General features: G+C 39.2%; 1 protein-coding gene across 2 annotated transcripts in view; it reads left to right on the top strand.

The window, feature by feature from the left end:
- The window catches only part of HDAC1 (histone deacetylase 1), a 38,659-nt gene that overhangs the window by 6,532 nt on the left and 8,799 nt on the right, over positions 1-23,328 (top strand). For both annotated transcript variants that reach the window (XM_023554487.2, XM_003415463.4), the window contains exons 2-3: positions 1,389-1,501; positions 20,833-20,950. In XM_023554487.2, coding sequence (XP_023410255.1) covers positions 1,389-1,501; positions 20,833-20,950 — 231 coding nt within the window. The remainder of the gene's footprint in view (positions 1-1,388; positions 1,502-20,832; positions 20,951-23,328) is intronic.

Raw genomic sequence — 23,328 nt, forward strand, 5'->3', positions numbered from 1 at the left:
AGGAAGATGTGGCAGTCAGCTTACATAAAGCAGACTGTGGGGCAGTTCTACTCTGTCCTGTAGGGTCGCGATGAGTCAGAATCGACTCAACAGCAGCGGGTTTTGGTTTACCTATTTTACAGGGTTATTGTGAGGATCCAGTAAGTAAATGGATGTGAATGTGCTTTGATACCATAAAGTGTGACAATATGTAAGAGGTGAACTGTGCTTGTAATAATTCTGAGTAGTAATGGTTATTTTTTTGCTGGGGGCGGGAATATCCTTGGAGGTATAGTAAGGCACAGTAAGCTAGTCTCCTCACTGGCTGCTGTTACCCAGTAGCTCAGAAATAACCCTTCATACTATCCTAATACTTGTGAGTTCCAGGGGAAGAAACTGGGCTAGGCTTTGACATCCTTTAAATGCTGACCTCATCAGGGTTGCCTGATTTTTTTTTTTTTTTAAGTTACTATCCTCAAGTTGGAAGAGAATCTTTTTAAAACATTTTTTGTGTGTTTTAGGTGAATGTTTATACAGCAAATTAGATTCCCATTTAGCAATTTCTGCACAAATTATTCTGTGACAATTTTTGCAATGTGTCAGCATTCTCATTATTTCCATTTTGTTTGTTTTGTTTCCATTTATCTAGCTTCCCTGCCCCTTCTTGTCTTCTCATCTTTGCTTTTGGGTAAATGTTGAGTGTTTGTTCTCCTGTAGTTGATTGTTTAAGGTAGCACATTCCTTACAGGTGATATTGTTTATTTTATAAGCCAATCTATTAATTTGCCTGAAAGGAGACCTCCAGGAGTGGCTTCAGTTCCAAGTTAAAAGGGTATCTTAGGGCAATAGTCTTGAGGGTTCCGATAGTCTTAAGGGTTCTGCTCGTCTTTATCAGCCAGGGGTGAATTAATCAGTAAGCAGGGTATGCATGGGCTTATTTGTGTTTGTGTAGTGGTGAACTGCTACCGTTGCTAACCAAAAGGTTGGCAGTTCGAATCCACCAGGCACTCCTTGCTATCAGTTTAGTAAGCCTGGTCTTTTTTAGAAATTTGAGTTTTATTCTATATTTTTCTCCCATTTTATCTGGGACCTTGTATTGTGTTCCTGGTCAGAACAGTCACTTGTGGTAGCTGGGCACCATCTAGTCCTTCAGGTCTCAGATTAGAAGAGGCCGTGGTTCGTGTGGGCACTTAGTCTTGTGGACTAGTTTTTTCTTTGAGTTTTTGGTTTCCTTCATTCTGTTTTGCTCCAGATGGGAAGAGACTGATAGCTGTATCTTAGGAGAATCTTAAAGACTAGAAATGAGCCAGAAAGAGAGCTTGCTTAGGAGTTTGGTACAAGAATTCTTGGGTTCTCCTGGGAGTGTGTGTCTAACTGTGTCACTGAAGCTGTCATTCTTTTTTCTTCAGGGGATGTTGGAAATTACTATTATGGACAAGGTCACCCAATGAAGCCTCACCGAATCCGCATGACTCACAATTTGCTGCTCAACTATGGTCTCTACCGAAAGATGGAAATCTATGTGAGTTACTGTGAGCTCTAGTTCTCCCTAACTGCACCTCTGGTTCCCCATGTATCATTCATTATCTAATTTTCTCAACCACTTAGTCACTTGTTATCAAACATAGATTGAGGACTGTTATGTGGCAGGCACTATAAATGATAGAGACTCTGTTTTGAAGGCATTCACTCTAGTGGAGGAGACACATATAAACAAATAAATTGTACTACAATTTATTATATTGTACAACAATTAAAAAATGTACAAGATCTAGAGATAATGAAGAATGAAGGAGAAAAGGAGCCTTGGAATGTTTGTTAGAGCTGATATCTGAGCAGGGTTTTAAAGACTAAATAGAATTTAGCGTATAATTCAGGAGGGAACTGGCATTATAGGCCAAGGGAAGAACTTAGGCAAAAAAGGCAGAGGTAAGAACAGTATGGTGTGTTATGGAAATATAAACAGTTCATTATTCAGGTATTGCTTGTAGTATAAAGTTCACAGGTATGAGTGAGGGGAGAAAGAGCTGGAGAGGTCAGCAAAGGTTGTATATGCTATATTAAAGGAACTCTGATCTATCCCTGTGGGCCAGGATCAAAAACTCTAATCAGTGCCTAAAAAAAATACTGACTAGGCCTGAACTAGATGCCAATCCGTAGTTACTAGAGAGCATAGACTAGATTTAAAAGGGTGAACCTTTAAACTCATCCAGCTGATTTTTGCCTGATATTCTAGGTTTTTTAAAAGAGAAACTGGAAGTCAAAATTATTATGTAAAAAAAATTTTCAGGTTTAATGTTGGCCCAAGATTTTTTTTTATTTTAATATTATGCACAAACGGAACACATCAGTACAGATTTGGGAAGGCATTAAGGAAGAATTGAAGGGTTTCAGAAGAAAGAGAGGCAGGAACAGGCATATATTTTAGAACACTCACTGGGAAAGACATGGGTGTTGATCAGTGGGACTAGAATAGAAGCAGGAAGGCTAGTTAGGAGGTTGTTACAAGAGTCCAAATGAGAAAATAAAGAGGGGCTATGGGTCCATGTTGCTGTGTAAGTTTGGAACGTGAGAGTCTGTTGTTAGAAGTCTGTGCTGACAGCTTCAGTAACCAAGCAACAGCAGTATACTTGCTCACCATTCCAGAGACTAAAAGGAGGTGAGTCTTCTGTCGTATCTCTGAAGTCAGTGGAGGCAGCTGGAGAAGCAAGGAGCGAAAGTGGACAGAAGAGCAAACAGACCTCGGGACCAGAGAGTTTTTTCAGGTGTGAAGGGGCACCTGGGAATGATAAACATGAAAAGTGGCAAAGGTTTCCAAGGACTCGTGGAAACAGGATAGCATTTAAATAAAGAGATGGTACTTGAATGAGGTAGAAGAGAAAAGCTGTGGACTAGTGAGCACCAAGACCTTCAAGAGCAACCTGCTGTACATTTACACCATGCTAATCTGGCCCCGGAAACCCTGGTGGTGTAGTGGTTAAGTGCTATGGCTGTTAACCAAAGGGGCGGCAGTTCGAATCCACCAGGCGCTCCTTGGAAACTCTATGGGGCAGTTCTGTTCTGTTCTGTCCTGTAGGGTCACTATGAGTTGGAATCGACTCGACAGCACTGGGTTTTTGCTTAATCTGGCCCCAACTTGCCTCCTTTCCTGCCACTCAGCCCTCGGAGCCCTCCAAGTCAGCCTAATCAGATTCTTCCTCATTCTGATGAAGGATTATTTACTCTGCCCAGTCAAATCTTACTCATCTTCAGGAATCACCTCAGGACTGACTTCTTTCATTCAGCAGATTTTTGTCATTTCCCAGGGACTGTGTTACCCTCCATGGATGATACTGAGATATTAGAAAATGGATCCAAACTTCAAGTGAAGGGGGAATAAACTTAACATTTATTGAAGATTGCAAGGTGCCAGTCCTGGGTCTACCTGTTATTTCAGGTGATCCTCATAACAATTCTAATTTACAGATGAGAAAATAAGCTCAGAGAGGTTAAATAATGTGCCCAAAGCCACATAGCTATTAACTGACAAGCTTAGACTCCAACCCAGATCTTCTGATTCCAGGGTCTGTGTCTCTGCATTGGTCTTCCCTTCTTAAACAATATCATTAATAAAAAGTCTAGAAGTAGATGATCCCAGGATTTTTTGGCCATGTCATCAGGGATCCAGGCTGATTCTCTCCTGCTTAGCCATCATGGGTTGGCCTGTTTGATTGCATTCTCAGGTTTGTTGCCTTGAAGTCACAAGATGGTTGTCTCAGTTCTAAGTATCATGTCCTCACACGGTAGCATTCAAAGTAGGAAGTGGGCAGGGGGAAAATGGATCTGTCACAGATTGAATTACGTCCCCCCAAAAATGTGTGTATCAGTTTGGCTGGGCCATGATTCTCGGTACTGTGTGATTCTCCAAAATGTTGTAAATCCTGCCTCTATGATGTTAATAAGGGAGGATGGATGGCAGTTGTGTTAGTGAGGCAGGACTCAACCTACAAAATTGGATTGTGTCTTGAGGCAATCAGTCTCTTGAGATATAAACGAAAGAAGTGAGCAGAGAGACGGAGGACCTCATACTACCAAGAAAGCAGCCCTGGGAGCAGAGCATGTCCTTTGGACCTGAGGTTCCTGCACCGAGATGCTCCCACCAAGGGAAGATGGATGACAAGGACCTTCCTCCAGAGCTAACAGAGAGAGAAAACCTTACTCTGGAGCTGACGCCCTGAATTTGGACTTTAAGCCTATTTTACTGTGAAGAAATAAATTTCTCTTTGTTAAAGCTGTCCACTTGTGGTACTTCTGTTACAGCAGCACTAGATAACTAAGACAGGGTCCTTCTCTGCCGCTTGCTCCCTTTTTATTAAAGAGAAAAATCTTTCCCAGGAGCTTCCCAATAGACTTCCCCTTACATCTCGTTGGGTCATTTGCCATCCTTAGACCATTTACCTGCAAAGGAGAATAGGACTTCCAGAATTGGACTAATCACCGTTTGATCCCTGAAGCTGGGTACATTAACACTCAACCAGATTGGAGTTTGTTAAACTCCTAGTCCAAAACCAGTATAATCTCTCTTTCCCAAATCTCTAGACCTTGTTCTTTTCGATATGATCTTTTTTCCTACTCTGACTCATTGAGAGTGAATCTTTGGTCCTGTTTCCCTGGGTGGTGGAAATGGTAAAGTGCTTGGCTACTAACTGGAAGGTTAGCGGTTCGAACCCACTAGAGGAGCCTCAGAAGAAAGACCTGGTGATCTGCTTCCAAAAGTTCACAGCCATGTTGTTGTTAGGTGCCATCCAGTTGGAACAACTCATAGCAACCCTATGTACAACAGAACGAAACACTGCCCGGTCCTGTGCCATCCTCACAATCATTGCTATGTTTGAGCCCATTGTTGCAGCCACCGTGTCATTCCATCTCATTGAGGGTCTTCTTCTTTTTCACTGACCTTCTACTTTACCAAGCAGGATGTCCTTCTCTAGGGACTGGTCTCTCCTGATAACGTGTTCCAAGTACCTAAAGACAAAGTCTTGCCATTCTCTCTTCTAAGGAGCATTGTGGCTGTACTTCTTCTAAGACAGATGTGTTCGTTCTTCTGACAGTCCATGGTGTATTTGTTATTCTTTGCCAACACCATCATTCAAATGCACTACTTCTTCAGTCTTCCTTACTCATTGTCCAGCTTTCACATGCATGGGTCAGGTGCACTTTAGTCCTTGAGGTTACATCTTTGCTTTTTGATGCTTTAAAGAAGTCTTTTGCAGCAGATTTGCTCAGTGCAGTGCATCGTTTGATTTCTTGATTGCTGCTTCCATGGGTGTTGATGTAGATCTAAGTAAAATGAAATTCTTGACAACTTCAGTATTTTCTCTGTTTATCATGATGTGGCTTGTTGGTCCAGTTGTGAGGATTTTTGTTTCCTTTATGTTCAGGTGTAATCCATACTACAGACTTAGTCTTTGATCTTCATCAGTAAGTGCTTCACAGTCATGAAAGTGCAATTCCACTCTGCAACACATGAGTCACCATGAGTTGGATTGGATTCGATGGCATCTGGGTTTTTTTTGTTTTTGTTTTTGTTTTTTATTCCCCCAATAGTGTTTCTCTCCATTCATCCCTTTTCTTCTCCTTTCTCTGGGCTGTGATCCTAGCATCTTTTTCCCAGAGCACAGATAGCCCTCTTGGTATCTATCCTGAAATGGATGACTTTTGGTAGTCAGTCCTGAAAGAAACTCCTTAGGCTTCTCATAGAAGTTACAGAGTTTTAAAGACCTGTATTACCCCTATCTCTATACTTGAAGGACACATGTCGAGGTCTTTTTCACAATTCCACCCTCTCTGGTCCCTCTCTCACATTCTGTCTCAACACATATAATTAATCTTTCAGAAACTACGTTCTTACTTTCGTCCAGGCATCTTTCTGTTTACATAATCAAGAATCCTGCTCTCTTATTGCCTTGGATGCTAATTTTATATATTCCTAGGGTCCTTATTCATCGCCTTCTGTTCTTTTGTTTTAAAAAAATGTTTTTATTAAAAATTGAGTAGATATGAAAGAATTTTTCTAAAATATATGTGAGGCTTAAAGATTCACAATTCAATTAATACCACCTAGTTAAGACAAAGAAAGTTCCCATTACTGCTAAAGCTTCTATATGCCCTTCACTGATACCATCTTCTTTCTTCTTCCCCAGAGTTAATCTCTGCCCTGAATCAGTATCTATTATTTCATTGCTTTTCTTTATAATTTTACCAGTTTGTATTAAACAATACATTTAAAATTTTTTACATGTTTTTGAACTTCATATAAATGGAGCCATACAGTGTTTATTATGTGACTTGCTTTTTTTGGTTAACATGCTCCTGAGAGTCATACATGTGACGCATGTAGCACAGTATTCCGTTGAGTGAATATACTGCCAAATGAATGTAATATAATTTGTCTGTTTTTTTATTGGTGGGCATTTGGTTTGTTTCCAGTTTTTGTATTACAGACACTGCTGATGTGAACATCCTTGAACATGTTTCTTGGAGCACATATGCCAAAGAGTTTCGCTAGAGGATGTACTGGGAGTGGGATTACTGGGTCAAGACATATGCACATCTTTAGCCTTAATAGATAATGCCAAATTGGTTCCCAAGTGCCAGCAGTGTAGAAGAATTGCAGTTGTTCTTAGTACTTCTCAACACTTGATTTTGTCAGGTATAAGTTTTTCTTCCAAATTAGGTAGGCATGAAATAGTATCTTACTATTTCAATTTGTATTTCCCTAGTTATTAGTAAGGTTGAGTATCTTTTTGCATATTTATTGATCATTCAGGTTTCCCTATTGAAGTTCCTATTCAAGCAGTATTATGCCCATTTTCTGTTTGGTTGTCTTAAAAAAAATTTTTTTTTTTTTTAAATTGGACTTCAGATACACAAAATTGGGTTAATCATTATCCTTGGTTCATAATCATCATTGGTCCCTCTCTGACCTTCCTTTTTAAAAAGTTTATTTATTCATTTAAATGTTTTAATAATGCAACAAACAACCGTATTCCCACAACCCTAATCACTCTTCTAAATTTTGTGTTTATCATCATTTTTTTTTTAAATAAGTTTGTCATATGTATAACATCTAAGAGAATAAAACACTTGGCATAAATCTAACCAGGAATGTGAAGGAGTTAAACAATGAAAGCTGTAAAACACTACTGAAAGAGATTTAAGAAGACTTAAGTAAATGGAAAGATGTTCCATGTTCATGGATTGGAATACTTAATATTGTTAAGATGTCAGTGTTACCCAAAATGATCTATAGATTCAACACAATCCTGATCAAAATTCTAGCAGTCTTCTTTACAGAAATAGAAAAACCAATCCTTGACTTTATATGAAATAGCAAGAGGCCCTGAACAGCTAAAACAATGTTGAAAGAGAAGAACAAAGTAGAAGAACTCACACTTCCTGATTCGAAAATACACTATACATCTCCAGTAATCAGAACAGCCTGCGTAGACACATAGACCGATGTAATAAAATTGAGAGTCCAGAAATAAACCCACACATCTATGGTCAACTGATTTTTTTTACAAGGGTGCTAAGTCCATTCATTGGGGAAAGAAGAGTCTCTTCAATAAATGGTGCTGAGAAAATTGGATTTCCACATGGCAAAAAATGAAACAGGCTCCATGCCTCACACCATACATAAAAACAAATTCAAAATGGATTAAAGACCTAAATGTCCAAACTAATAAAATTCTTAGAAGAAAAAGCAGGGATGACACTGTCAGACCTAGCTGTTAACAATGGATTATCTAACATTATAACAGAAACGGAAACAGCAAAAGACAGAATAAATAAATGGGACCTCATAAAAATTAAAAACTTTTGTTCATTGAAAGACTACCAGAAAAGTGAATAGACAAGCTACCAACTGGAAGACTATCTTCAGAAACCATATATCTGACAAGAACCTAATAACCAAAATATATATATAACTTCAACAACTTAACAACAAAAAGACAACCCAATTATAAAATGGGCAAAGAACTTGAATAGACATTTCACCAAAGAGGACATTCAGATAGTCACCAAACACGTGAAAAGATGCTCAGTATCATTAGCCATCAGAGAGATGCAAATCAAAACCACAATGAGATTCCATTTCGCTCCCACTAGGATGGCTAAGATAAAAAAAAAACAAACCAACAAATGTTGGTGAGGATGTGGGGAAATTGGAAGCGTTGCTGGTGAGAATGCAAAAATGGTACAGCCATTGTGGAAAAGAGTATGGCAATTCCTCAAAAAACTAAAAATAGACCTACTATATGACCCAGCAATTCCACTCCTAGGTATATACCCAAAAGACTTGAAAGCAGGGACTCAAACAGGGTCTTGTACACCAATATTCATTGCAGCACTATTCACAATAGCCAAAAGGTGGAAACAACCTAAATGCTCATCAACAGATGAATGGATAAACAAAATGTGGCACATACATACAATGGAATACCACTCAGAGAGTAGGAGAAATGAAGTCTTGTTACATGCTACAATATGGACAGAACTGGAAGACATTATGCTGCGTGAAATAAGTCAATCACAAAAGGACAAATATTGTACGACCTCACTGTCATGGATCGAATTATGTGCCCCCCCCCCCCCCAAAATGTGTGTATTAACTCGGTTAGGCCATGATTCCCAGTTTTCTGTGGTTGCCCTCCATTTCGTGATTGTAATTTTATGTTAAGGAGGATTAGGGAGGGATTGTAACACCCTTACCAGGTCATATCCCTGATCCAATATAAAGGGAGTTTCCCTGGGGTATGGCCTGCACCACCTTTTATCTCTCAAGAGATAAAAGGAAAAGGAAGTAAGCATAGAGTTGGGAACCTCATACCACCAAGAAAACATCGCCAGGAGCAGAGTGCATCCTTTGAACCTGAGGTTCCTGTACTGAAATGCTCCCAGACCAAGGGAAGACTGATGACAGGGACCTTCCTCCAGAGCCATCAGAGAGAGAAAGCCTTCGCCTAGAGCTGACGTCCTAAATTTAGACTTCTAACCTGCTTGACTATGACAGAATAAATTTCTCTTTGTTAAAGCCATCCACTTTTGGTATTTCTGTTATAGCAGCACTAGATGACTAAGACACTCACTTATATGAAAAGACAAATGTATAGAGAACAAAGTTTGTTAGTTGTTACTGGGGGCAGGCAGGAGAGGAAAAGGCGGGGATTAATGGAAATAGAAATATTGTGTTAAGGGTAGGGTTGCACAGCTGATTATTGTAATTGCTGTCAATAAGCTGTTCACCTGTAAAAAGTTGAAGTGGCAAAAATTGATAGATATATAGCCACTCCTCACTTATCGACTTGGTTAAGTTCCAAAGAACAGGCTGTTAAGTGAAAATCTGCGTTATGGGAAAATAACAAGATGGAGGGTGACTACATCATTACATAACTGCCAAATTACATCATTACATAACTGCCAAACCACATCATTACATAAGTGCCAAACCACCAAGAAGCATGGCCCAGCCAAGTTGACACATAACCTTAACCATCACAGCCAGTGTTACTCTTGGTTCGCACCTCGGCATTCATTACTGCTGGATATGTATGTCTTTAATGGACAAAATCAATAGTAGATTTTTTTACTATTGTTGTAAATGCAAAATGTCTGATAACGAGGTGGTTGATAAGTGAGGAGTAGGTGTATTTACAACAATGACAAAAAAAAAAAAAAAAGTAGCTGCTGAGGCTGATTATGTACAACCAAAAACCTCATGGTTTGTTTCGAAGCTTAAGGTCATGGTTTCACGGAACATCACAGTTAATTGGCCTAATAACATATTTAGTGCCTCTGTTCTACTCCCTAGTTTGATGTATAGTGCCTGGGTCTTAAAAGCTTTCAAGCGGCCACCCAGTGCACAACCATTGATCTCTGTTCACCTGGGACAACAGAAGGAGGAGAGTCAGGAATAGGAGGAGGATATGGGATGTGTGGCTAATTGCCTCCATGAACAACTGCCTCCTTTGCCAAGAGACCAGAAGAACTGGATGGTACCTGGCTACCATTACTGAACATCTTGATCAGATTCCATGGAAGAATCCTGATCAAAGGGAGGAAAATACAGAACAGAATTTCAAATTCTTATGGACTCTAGACTTCCTGGAGCCGTGAAGTTTGGATGAACCCTTGAAACTATTGTTCTGAGATAATCTTTAAACCTTAAACCAAAAATATCCCCTGAAGCCTTCTTAAAACTAAAAATAGTTTAGCTTAACTCTCCTCCTTGAGCATTGTGCTCTGTTAAGAACTATCTATATGGGATCAAATTAACAACAGCAACTAGAAAGATTAGCTAGGAACCTTAGGGGGCAGTGAATTTTTGTTGATGGGGGAGGAACAACTTAGAAAAGGATGATGAGAATTGTTACACAACTCAAAGAACATAGTCAAATGTCACTAAATGGTACATGTAGGAACCTTTGAATTGGTGTGTGTTGTGTTGTGTATGTTCTCAACAACAAAATAAATAAAATTATACATATGTAAAAAAGTTTATCGTGTGTGTTTGTTTTCCTAAACTACATATAGTATTCATGTACTTGTTTTTGAGCTTTATAAAAAGGATATACTATGTGTAATCTTCTGGTACTTGCTTTTATTGCACATTACATTATTAAGGTTAATCTTCTGGTACTTGCTTTTATTGCACATTACATTATTAAGGTTAGTATGATCCGTCCACCTTTTTGCATATGACTGTAGTTCTCATTTTTCTCTGTTGTATAATATTCTCTCATGTGAGTATACTGCAATTTATCCATTCTCCTATGTTGAACATTTAATTTGTATTTAGTTTTTTAATATTATGAGCAGTACTCCAATGAACTCTCTTTGACATGTCTCTTATTATATATGTATAACAGTTTTTTTTGGCTGTATCTCTAAAAGTGGATGTGCTAGATTGTAGGATGTATGAATACTGAGCTTTACAAGAGAATGCCAAATTGTTTTTCGATGTGTTTGAGTAAATTTATACTCCCACTAGCAATGTATTCCAGATACCTTGATTCACATCTCTTTCTACACTTGGTATTAGACTTTAAATTTTGCCAATCAAATGGGTGTAAAATGGTATATAATTATGTTTTTGATTTCCATTTTGCTAATGACCAACAAAATTGGCCATCTCTCCCTCTCTCCTATAAGCTTATTAGCCATTTGTATTTCTTGTACTGTTAAATGTCTTCTCATTTTATTTCTTATTTTTCTCTTGGGTTATTTGGCTTTTTTATTATTATTATTATTAATCTGTATGAGTTCTTTATGTATTCTGTTATATATATTCAATGTCAGTTATATTGCTTCTTTTATAAGTTTTATTAGTTTGCCTTTCACGTATAGGTCTTTACTGTATCTGAAATTGATTTTTTTTTTTTAAGTAATGGTGTGAAGTAGGAATCTACTGTGATTTTTTTTCCATACAGATACAGTATTATCCCAGCCTATTTATTGAAAGGAGCCCTGGTGGCACAGGGGTTAAAAGCTTGGCTGCTGACCAGAAGGTCTGCAGTTTGAATCCACCAGCCACTCCTAGGAAACCCCGTGGGGCAGTTCTGCTCTGTCCTATATGGTTGCTATGAGTTGGAATCGACTTGAGGGCAATGGGTTTGGCTTTTTTAATGGAAAACTACATTCTTTTCCCACCCATCTAAGTGTCAACTCTGTTATATATCAAATGTAAGTGTTTATTTATTCATTCATTCCAGAAATACTTAATGAACACCTACTTTGTACCAGGCAGTATGTGTGGGTTTGTTTCTGGGCTCTCTGTCCTGTTCACTTTCTTTGTTTGTTGATGCATATGCCAATACCACAGTGGCTTAGTTATAGTAGTTTTATAGTATGTCTTGATAGCTGGTCACACAAATCCTCCCACTTTGTTCTTCTAAGACAGTGACTTGGCTCTTTTCCCATTGTATGTCATACATCATCTTGGGGAGAATTGGCATCTTGAGAATATTAAGTCTTCAAATCCATGAACATGGTATATCTCCATTTATTTAGGTCTTTTTTATTGGTGTACAAATACCTATAACAAAACATTTGCCATTTCAACATTTTTTACAGTACAATTCAATATTATGTTCATCATGCTGTACAACCATTATCACTATCGATTTCCAAATTTTTCCATCACCCTTAACAGAAACTCAATGCCCTGTAAGCAGTGACTTCCCTTTTCCCTCCTCCGTTTTGTGCCTCGTAACCGCTAATAAACTTTGGTCTCTAAGCATTTGTCAGTTCTAGATATTTCATATGATTGAGATCGTGTAATACGTGTTCTTTTGCGTCTGACTTATTTCACTTAGCATGATGTTTTCAAGCTTTATCCATGTTGAAGCATGTATCAGGACTTAGTTCTCTTTATGACTAATATTCCATTGTATGTATATACCACATTTTGTTTATCCATTCATCTTTTTTTTTTTTTTTTGTAAATTCATTTTTTAATTGTACTTTAGATGAAGGTTTACAGAACAAACTAGTTTCTCATTAAACAGTACGCATATTGTTTTATGACTGGTTAAAAATCCAGTGACATGTCAACACTCTCCCTTCTCAACCTTGATTTCCCTATTACCAGCTTTCCTGACCCCTCCTGCCTTCTAGCCTTGCCCCAGGGCTGATATGCCCCTTTAGTCTCATTTTGTTTTATGGGCCTGTCCAGTCTTTGGCTGAAGGGTGAACCTCAGGAGTGACGTCATTACTGAGCTGAAAGGGTGTCCGGTAGCCATACTCTCAGGGTTTCTCCAGCCTTTTCAGGCTAACAAGCCTGTTCTTTCTTTTTGAGTTAGAATTTTGTTCTACATTTTTCCCAGCTCTGTCTGGGACCCTCTATTTGATCCTTGTCAGAGCAGTCAGTGGTGGTAGCCAGGCACCATCTAGTTGTGCTGGGTTCAGTCTGGTGGAGACCATGGTAGATGTGGTCCATTAGTCCTTTGGACTGATCTTTCTCTTGTATCTTTAGTTTTCTTCGTTCTTCCTTGCTCCCAAAGGGGTGAGACCAGTGGAGTATCCTAGATGGCTGCTCACAGGCTTTTAAGACCTCAAAAGCTACTCACCAAAGTAGAGTGTACAACGTTTTCTTTGTAAACTACATTATGCTGGTTGAGCTATATGTTCCCCGAGACCATGATCCCCGCAGCCCTCAGCCCAGCAGTTTGGCCCCTCAGGGAGTTTGGATGTGTCTATAGAGCTTCCATGACCTTGCCTTGTACAAGTTGTGCTGGCTTCCCCAGTATTGTGTACTGTTTTACCCTTCACCAAAGTTACCACTTATCTATTGTCTATTTAGTGTTTTTCCATCCCTACCCCTCCCCTCTCTTGTAACTATCAAAGATTGTTTCTTTTTGTGTGTAAACTTTTTCATGAGTTTTTACAGTAGTGGTCTTGTACAATATTTGTCCTTTTGTGATTGACATAATTCACTCAGCATAACGCCCTTCAGATTCATCCATGTTATGAGATGCTTCACAGATTCATCGTTTTTCTTCATCATTGCATAATACTCCATTTTTTATATGTATCACAGTTTGTCTATCCATTCATCTGTTGATGGGCATCTAGGTTGTTTCCATCTTTTTGCTATTGTGAACAGTGCTGCAGTGAACATGGGTGTGCACATATCTATTCGTGTGATGACTCTTATTTCTCTAGGATATGTTACTAGGAGTGGGATTGCTGGATCGTATGGTATTTCTATTTCTAGCTTTCTAAGGAAGCACCATATTGTTTTCCAAAATGGTTGTATCATCTTGCATTCCCACCAGCAGTGCATAAGAGTTCCGATTTCCCCATAGCCTCTCCAGCATTTGTTATTTCCTCTTTTTTTGATTCGTGCCAATAATGCTGGGGTGAGATGGTATCTCATTGTGGTTTTGATTTGCATTTTTCTAATGGCTGGTGATCAAGAGCATTTCCTCATGTGTCTGTTGGCTGCTTGAATGTCTTCTTTGATGAAGTGTCTGTTCATTTCCTATGCCCCCTTTTTAATTGGATTATTTGTCTTTTTTGTTGTAGAGGTGTCGGATTTTCTTGTAGGTTTTAGAGATTAGACCTTTGTCTGATTTGTAATAGGCAAAATTTTTTTCCTGGTCAGCACGTTCTCTTTTTACTCTCTTGGTGAAGTTTTTTGATGAGCTTAAGTATTTCATTTTTAGAAGATCCCAGTTATCTAGCTTATCTTCTGGAGTTTGTGTGTTGTTGATTGTGGTTTGTATCCTGTTAATGCTGTGTTTTAAGGCCTCTAGTGTTGATCCTATTTTTTCTTCTATGAACTTCGTAGTTTTTGGCATCCATTCATCTGTTGATGGACACTTGGGTTGTTTCTATCATTTGGCCCTTGTGAATAGTGCTGCAGTGAACATTGGTGTACAAGTATATATTTGTGTTCCTGCTTTCAGTTCTTTAGCTATCCACCTAGAAGTGGAATTGCTGGGTCATATGGTAATTCTATGTTTATTTTTTTTGAGGAGCTGCCAAATTATTTTCCATAGCAGCAGAACCATTTTACAGTTCTACCAGCAATAGATGAGGGTTCTCATTTCTTCATCCTTGCCAATACTTGTTTTCCATTTTTTTTGATCATAGCCATCCTAGTGTGGGTGTAACAGTATCTCATTGTGGTTTTGATTTGCATCTTCCTAATGACTAATGAGGAGTTTCTGGGTGGCATAAGTGATTTGCATTAACTTCTAACCAAAAAGTTTGCCGTTTGAACCCAGCCAAAGGTACCTCAGAAGAAAGACCTGGTGATCTGCTTCCAAAAGGTCACAGCTTTGAAAAGCCTGTGGAACACAGTTCTACTCTGCAACATATGGGATTGCCATGAGTTGGAATCAACTCAACCAGCAACTGGTTAATAGCTAATGATGTTGAGCATCTTTTCATGTGCTTGTTGGCCATTTGCGTATCTTCTTTGGAGAAATGTCTATTCAAGTCCTTTGCCCACTTTTTATTGGATTGTTTGTCTTTTAGTTGCTAAATTTTAGGAGTGTTTATATGTTGTGGATATTAAACCCTTATCCAAAATATGGTTTCCAAAAATTTTCTCCAGTCTGTAGGTTGTCTCTTTGCTTTGTTGATAAAGTCCTTTGATGTACAAAAGTTTTTAATTCTTATGGAATTCAGTTTATCTATTTCATCTTTTGGCCCTTTTGCTTTTGGTGTCATATCTAAGAACCCATTGTCAAAAACTAGATCCTGAAGCATTACCCATATGTTTTCTTCTTCTAAGAGTTTTATGGTTTTAGTTGTTATATTTAGGTCCTTGATCCATTTTGAGTTAATTTTTATATATGACATAAGGTATGAGTCCAGCTTCATTCTTTTGTATTTGGAAATCTAGTTGTCCCATATTTAGGTCTTTTTTAACATCTCACAAAATGTTTTCTTTAGCTTCTTTGTTGTGAAATATAAGACACATGTAAAAAAGTGCATAAAACAAATGTACCATTTAACAAATTTATGTAAAGGAAACATCTATGTAAACAGCAACTATTTAAAGAAATAGAACATTGCTGGTAGTTCATAAACCTCCATAGGCCCCTTCCTGATCACAACTTCCTTCCTCTCCCCAGAGATGACCAGAATCTGACTTTTCTGGTAATTCCTTCCTTGTTCTTCATCATAATTTAACTATCTAAATATACATCTGTGGGGTAAAGAATTTAGTTTTACCCAAAATGAAGTGGTCTTTGTCCTTGGTTTCTGAGAAATAGCACTTTGAGTAATTGGGATGCTTTGGTCTGGGACTTCCAGGCCACACCTGGGGATTTGTGCTGGTGAGTGGGGACTAGCCAGAACAGAAAAGACTCACCTGGGAGGCTGACATCAACTATCCTCAGGTGGCATGATTTAGCGTCGCATGCAGGCCAGGCCAGTAAAAACTCGGAACATGAAGGCTCAGAGAGCTTCCTGGTTGGTGAAAGACATCCATGCATCTGAGAGCATTGCTCATCCTTTGGTACATGGAAGCTCTGCATTGGGAACCCTCCCAAACTTTGCCCGTGTGTCTCTTCCTTATGATGATCCTGGGAGTTGTATTCTTTTGCTATAATAAATCTATAAATGTAAGTATAATACTGTTCGTGAGTTCTGTGAGTTGTTTCAGCAAATTATTGAGCCCAAAGGGCAAGGGGGAGCCAGAAGGTGAAAATGAGAGTGTTGGGTGGACTCTCAAGCTTGCAGCTAGCAGTCTAAAGTATGGTGTCCTTTTAAACTGTGAGATCTGCCCTAGCTCCAGGTGGTTTGTAGAGTCAGAGAGAGAATGTGCCATCTATGAAGCATCCCTAAACAATATAACTTAATTTCATTGAACCTGATATAAATGAATTTATATAGTGGTATGCATTATTTTGTGTGTAGCTGTAGCTTGTTCATATTAATTGCTGTGTAGTGGTTTATTATAGAATATGCCACAATTTACTCATTCTACTATTGATGGGTATTTAAGATTTTATAATTTTCTGCATAAAGATCATACATGTCTTTTATTAGGTATTTTTCCAAGTACTTTATTTTTTATGCTATTGTAAATTGTATCTTTTTAAAATTGTATTTTTCAGTTGTTTACTGGTATAGAGAAATGCAATGCAATTCTCTTTTATTTAAACATATCTAAAGTCTCTGTAGATCTTATTCTGCTTTTTGTTGTTTCTGTGGGCTCTTACTCCTTATGCCTTGTTTCCTTGTGTGGTTTGTGATTTTTGTCTGTGAGATCATATTTCTTGGAACTTTGAGGCCTGAGATGAAGGTGGGTTCTTACAGCCAGATTTGGTTTTACTTTGTAAAGATGTGGCTTTGGGCTGGTCCATGTCCTTCAGAGATTTGGGATAAGGGACTAATTCCAATTAGTAGAAAGAGCATGAGCAGATGTGGTGGGAAGTTCTACAGGTCTTGCTGAGGAAGAGTTCAGTTTGTTTGGAGTATAATATTTGTGGAAGAAAGCACGGGGAATTAGATTGGAAAAGGACTTAGTAAAGTTCCTTGGTTGTCGTGTCAAGGAGTTTAGAATATTTTCTTTTGTAAATGGGAGCCATCGAATGTTTTAGAGCAGGGTATTGCCTTTTAAAAATATTTGTGACACCAGTATGGAAGAGGATGAGAAGAGGATAAACCAAACCCATTACCAAACCCGTTGCTACTGAGTTGATTCTGACTCATAGCGACCTTATAGGATAGAGTAGAACAGCCCCATAGGGTTTCCAAGGCTGTACTCTTTTCAAAAGCAGACTGCCACATCTTTCTCCTGTGGAGCAGCTGTTGGGCTTGAACTGCTGACCTTTGGTTAGCAGCTGAGTGCTTTAACCACTGTGCCACCAGGGCTCCTAGAAGAGGTTGAAGCTGCGTATGGGGCAGAATAGAACTACCCCATAAAGTTTCAGGGGAGCAGCTGGTGGACTTGAACTCCCGACCTTTTGGTTAGCAGCTGTAGTTCTTAATTACTGTGCCACCATGGCTCCTTAAGGCTAGGTGTAAATAGGACCAATTAGGAGACCAAAAATAACCCAATAATTTATTAAGGCACCAGCTAAATGCCAGACACCATACTAGTTGCTTTGAATAAGACAGACCTGCTGCTGGCCTCCCAGAGTAGACCAAACCAACAGGCAGTTTCTGTGCGGTTCCGTGTATGTGACGATAGGGGAAGGACGGAGTTCTCAGGGGAGCACTTCAGAGACTGAAGTGCTGAACTGAGACTCTGGGGTCAAGAACAGCTTTCTGGGGGAATTGACTTTCCAGTTGCAACCTAACAGGGTAGAAATTAGCCAAGTGAAAGAAAGGATGTGAAGCGAACAGTGTTAGAGGCCATAAACCAAAAGCCAAACCAAACCCACTGCCGCTGAGTCAATTCGAACTCATAGTGACCTATAGGACAGAGTAGAACTGCCTCACAGAGTTTCCAAGGAGCGCCTGGTGAATTCAAACTGCCAGCCTCTTGGTTAGCAGCTCTAGGCCATAGCATGTGCAGAGGCCTAAAGGTGAGAAAGTTCTCTTGGAGAATTGCAAGTAAAACAGTGTGACTGAGCCAAATTCAGGCCCTCGAAGGTGTTTTGTTTAAGCCATGTTTTTTTTTTGTTTGTTTGTTTTTTTAATTGTGGTAAATCTATGTAACAAAACATTTGCATTTCAACATTCTTCACATGTACAGTTCAGTGACAACTTACCTTCATCATGTTGTTCAACCATCACCTTTATCCATTTCCATATTTTTCCATCACTCACAAAATATTTTTAAGAACTTAATGTTAGTGGCCAACCTCTGAAAAAGTAATGAGATTTGACCCAAAAAATGCATTTCTAGCTCTTGTAAAGTTAAAAAGAATCTAGCAACATTGCGCCCAAAGTCCCTCATGGCGGTAATCAGCTAGAGCTGTGTAAAGGCTGTTCTCTGCTCCCCAGTTTCTTTTGTTTGTTTGTTTTAAGCACCAGGTTAAGGTTAGTTAAAGTGCCTGGACTTTATAAGTGCTTTGAATTTGGTGTTCCCTGTGCTCGAGCATAAAATATTTAAGGAGATACTAAAAAAGGCAAGCAGGGACCAGATTATTCTGATTTTCTAAGCCAGGCCAAAGAGTTTGAACTTGATCTTGTGGCAAAATGAAGTCTTCCAAAGGGTTTTTAGAAATATTTTATAAAGATTACTCTGGCTATAGGATTAACAATAGTTACAAAATGGTTAAGATTGAGCCTGGGATACCAGTTAGGATATCATTGCCACAATCTAAGCCAGAAATGTGGTGGCTTGGGGACAGAAGTGAACGTGTTTGAGAGAAACATTGGAGATAATTTCAAGAAAAGTTGAATGTAGCGAATGAGGAGAGGGAGGAATCAAGAGTGATACTCAGGTTCCTGTCTTGAGCAACTAGGTGGATGGTGGTTAAAATAGGAAACATGGGAAAAGGAGAAATAAGGAGTGGGTGCAATTAAGATTACCCATTGCAGTCCAGTCGATTCTGGACTTATAGCAACCCTATAAGACGGAGTAGAACTGCCCCATCGGGTTTCCAAGGAGTAGCTGGTGGATTTGAACTGCCGATCTTATGGTTAGCAGCCAAGCTCTTAACCACTGCACCACCAGGGGTCCTATGCAATCAAGATTATAGAAGTATAATGAAGGGACTGGCAATGGATTGAAATAGGAAGGCATGAAATAGCAGGGTTAAAGATGACACAGGTGGATGTTGGAATCATTAGTAGAACTAGTAACAAAGGAGCCTGAGAGAGTTAAGGTAACATGTTGAATCCAGTTGAATTTGAAGTGCCTCTAGGATTCCTGGGTAGAGCTGGCTGAGAAAACATTGGAATTATAATCTGGAGCTCAGAACAGAGATCAAGATGGAGTTAGAGTTTGGGCAGTCTAGAGGAGATAGCCAAAGCCAAGCTTTGATGAGATTGCCAAGAGGGAGAGGGTAAAGGGGTTGGTATAGTAAATACAAGTTGGTATATGGAGCCAAATCATGGATCTTTCACTTATGGGTGTTTTTGTTAAGACAGTATCCCTGTCTCAGTCTTACATTCCTCGTTAAATTAAGTGAGAATCAAAATAGTGCATAGAGCCAGACCCCTGGGTTTCTATTCTAGTTCTATTCTCTCTGCCACAGTTTTCTCGCTGCAAAGTGAGGATAATAATATATGAACTTTAAAAGGTTATTGTGAGGATCATCATATAACATATAAAATGCCTAGAATAGTGCCTGACATAGAGTAAGCTCTCAATAAATGTTAACCATGTATGTGAAAATGCTTTATGAAGTTTGTTGTTAGTTGTCTTTGAGTCGGTTCCGATTCATGGCGACCTCATACAACAGAACAAAATGTTGCCTAGTCCTGCGCCATCTTCATGATCCTTGGTACAATCATTGATATGCTCAAGTCCACGGTTGTGTATTTTGAATGCCTTCCAACCTAGGGGGCTCATCTTCTAGCACTATATCCGACAATATTCTGTTGTGATCCACAGGGTTTTCACTGGTTAATTTTTGGAAATAAATCACTAGGCTTTTCTTCCTAGTCTGTCTTAGTCTGGAAGCTCCACTGAAACCTTTCCACCATGGACAACCCTGTTCGTATTTGAAATACCGGTGGCATAGCTTTCAGCATCATAGCAAGACACAGGCCACCATAGTGTGACAAACTAACAGATGTGTGGTGGTTATAAAGTATTGATAGTTAAAGAAAAGGGTTATTTTTGAACATGACTTATGTTTAAAGAATGGGAGAAAAAGTTGAATTGAAGAGAAGAGGAAAGGAGGAGTCAGAATTTTAGGATGACTGGGAAATTACCATATCAAGGAAGTTTTAGTGGGGAGGATGTGATTGATCAAGGTTGTTGATATGATGATTTATAAAGGATTTTCCATCTATTTCAACGGTCATCAGTCACCCTTTTGTCTTGAACTCTTGGAGCAATTTGGCCCATAATTTTATATTGTATTTAATAATAAAAAGAAGTTAACAATTTTTAAAGTGCTTTACAGTTTGCAAAGTGATTAAACAATTTCATCCAATCTCACCACTTTCGAATGAGATAAATATGGTTATCATTCTTGAGGAAATTGAAGCTCAAGAGAGTGACTTGCCCAAGCAACAGAGCTTGAGCTGCATTCTAGGTCTTCTCATAGCAAATATCCTTTGATAATCTTGTTTTCCTACATTGTAACTTCCTTGAGGCCTAAATCTAATCCGTTATATCTTTTTATCCTTTATAGCACCTAGCTCAGTGCTGGGCAGAAGTATTCAAAATAGACTGAGTGAAGACTGGCAGTAGTCAAGAATAACATGCCCTTTCTCCCTTCTGCCCTCTAGCGCCCTCACAAAGCCAATGCTGAGGAGATGACCAAGTACCACAGTGATGACTACATTAAATTCTTGCGCTCCATCCGCCCAGACAACATGTCTGAGTACAGTAAGCAGATGCAGAGATGTAAGTCCATTCTTCTACCTCCCTATTCTCAAGTCCCCATTCGGATCTCTGCTCAATCAGAGAGGCCCACCCTGCCTTCCCTGTACTTCCCCTTAGCTGGCACCTGATTTTCTCTACCTCTCATAGGTGTCAAAGTCATGCTTTTTTCTCAAGTGTGGTTTTCCTTGTTTCCTGATTGTAAAGAACAGGAGTTAGATTTTTCCCAGTTAAATTCACAGCACTCTCCCAAGAATACTGTAATTATTGTCAGGGAAAATGCATTGACCTGAGAGGCAGATAGAGGAGACATACGTCCCAGCTTTGACTCTGACTGAGCAAGTCACTTCCCCTCAGATTTTTCTTTTGTGAGTATTGAGAATTTAGAGTCCACTCAGGACATACTCAAAATGATGTAATCTTTTGGGATGAGGTGATTCAACCCCTGCCCTGGGGCTGAAACTTCTTCTAGAAGAGGTCCCATCTCAGAAGCCACACTCAGTTTGTAGGAATTGTGGAGATTATTTTAGCTGTAGAAAAGTTTTTGTTCACATTTGGGAAGAAACTATCACATTGTGTTATTTTAGAAATTATCTCTTAGCATGTAAGACCTCGTTCATAAAACATCTGTAGCAGCATTGGCTGGAAGAGGTTTTGATTAGTTTATGACAGTTTAACTTGAAATATCAAGAAACCCGTGGCACTTGTTTATTGATACTGGCCACAGGTCTGATTCCCAAAGCAGAAAGTTATTTGTTAGTTATAATGACTGTGCAGTTGTAACAGTGGCAGGACCACAGAGACCTTCCTTGAAGTTACTGCATTAAGTTTCTTTGCCACCCACAACTGCAGGAGCTGCTGCCCTCTCTGGGTGAGATATTTGCTGTCCGAATTGGCACAGTCTTTTTTCCTTCCATGTTGCAGCACTTTCATACTTTTTCTCTAGATGGCTTTAGGGCTTTCATATCCATTTAGGCCAGGGACCAGACTCTGCTCTTGGGGGTGGGCGGGGGGGAGCTTATTAGACAAGCAGCTTGGTATTGCAGCAAGAAAATGAGCTTTGGTGTCTTGGTTTGAATTCTCCAGCTCTGCCATTTAGCTGTGTAATCTTAAGTAAGTCTCCTAGCTTCTCTGAGCCTTGTCTTCTCTTCTTTGAAAGGGAGATAATAGCACCTATTTCACAGGGAAGGTTAGGAGGATAATTCAGATAATGTATGTATAAAGCACCTACCCTCAATGAACAGTAACCTTTGCTATTATGACTAATTATTTTTGTTATTTGCAAATCTGTCAAGGCAGACAAAGTATTAGGCCCTTAGGAGGAGTATAAAGGTTTGGCTCCTAGTTGCTCCAGTTTTCCTGAAACCAGCATTCTAAAGTTGTGCATAAAAAATTAGGTCTGAAATTTTCTTTTACTGAAGATAGGGGTAGGAAGGATGACGTTCTCCAAGGGCTTCAAGGCACTTTACTAAGCTGATTCATAGAGTTACAGAGAGAGCAGGCAAGGACGTTAGTTGTCGGTTAACACAGCACTTTATAACTTGTGGGGGGATCTGCAGAAACAGTTAATGGGAAGATACGAGCTCTTTTTTTAGTATTTACTGTCACCTAACTTAGGAAGCTATACCTGTGATAGGCTAAGTTAGATTTCCTTGCCCTTGGCTGGAATTCAGTAAACTCTTTGTGGTCACTTTGGGAATTGTGATGAGCAGTTCTGACGGAGCACCTAATTAGTGAAAATGGGCACGTGAGTAAATGCAACTTTTGGGGTAGATAATCCATCAAAACATGGGGCTTATGATGGAAACATGATAGTAGGGTTTTGTAGTGGTGAAAATTTGAGAAGTTCTCCTCTATTTTGTAGATGGATAAAGGGAGGCCCGGGGAGATAAAGTGACTTTCCTGGGATCATACAGCAAAGTGTTGGTAGAATGGAAACTGGAACTCTAATAATCTCCTGATTCTGGGCACTGTAGTTTACAAAAATGTTACATTATAAAATATTTCAGACACACACAACAAAAAACACACAAGAAGTATAAAAAAGAATATAATGAACATCCATGTACTCACTACCTGACCTAAGAAAATATTACCAGTACAGATGAAGCCCCTTTGGGAAACTCTCCTTGATCACATACCACTTCTCTCCTACTGCCGCAGTCCCATTGCCACCGCCACCAAGGGGAGCAGGGTCCTGAGGTCAGTGGTTAAGCCCATGCATTTCTTTGTGCATTATGCTTTTCACTGCCTTTTCCACCCTCCTCCTCCATGTCTCATTTTATATTGCTCCCCTTCAGTGGAAAGCCAGCCTAAGAATGAGAAAAATATTTATAGTGGGAAGAGGGAAAACCCACAGAAAAGACCTCCCTAGCCTCACAGATTAGCCCAAGTAAGGGTCT

This window comes from Loxodonta africana, chromosome 3, assembly GCF_030014295.1.
Source record: "Loxodonta africana isolate mLoxAfr1 chromosome 3, mLoxAfr1.hap2, whole genome shotgun sequence".
Classification (NCBI taxonomy): Eukaryota; Metazoa; Chordata; class Mammalia; order Proboscidea; family Elephantidae; genus Loxodonta; species Loxodonta africana.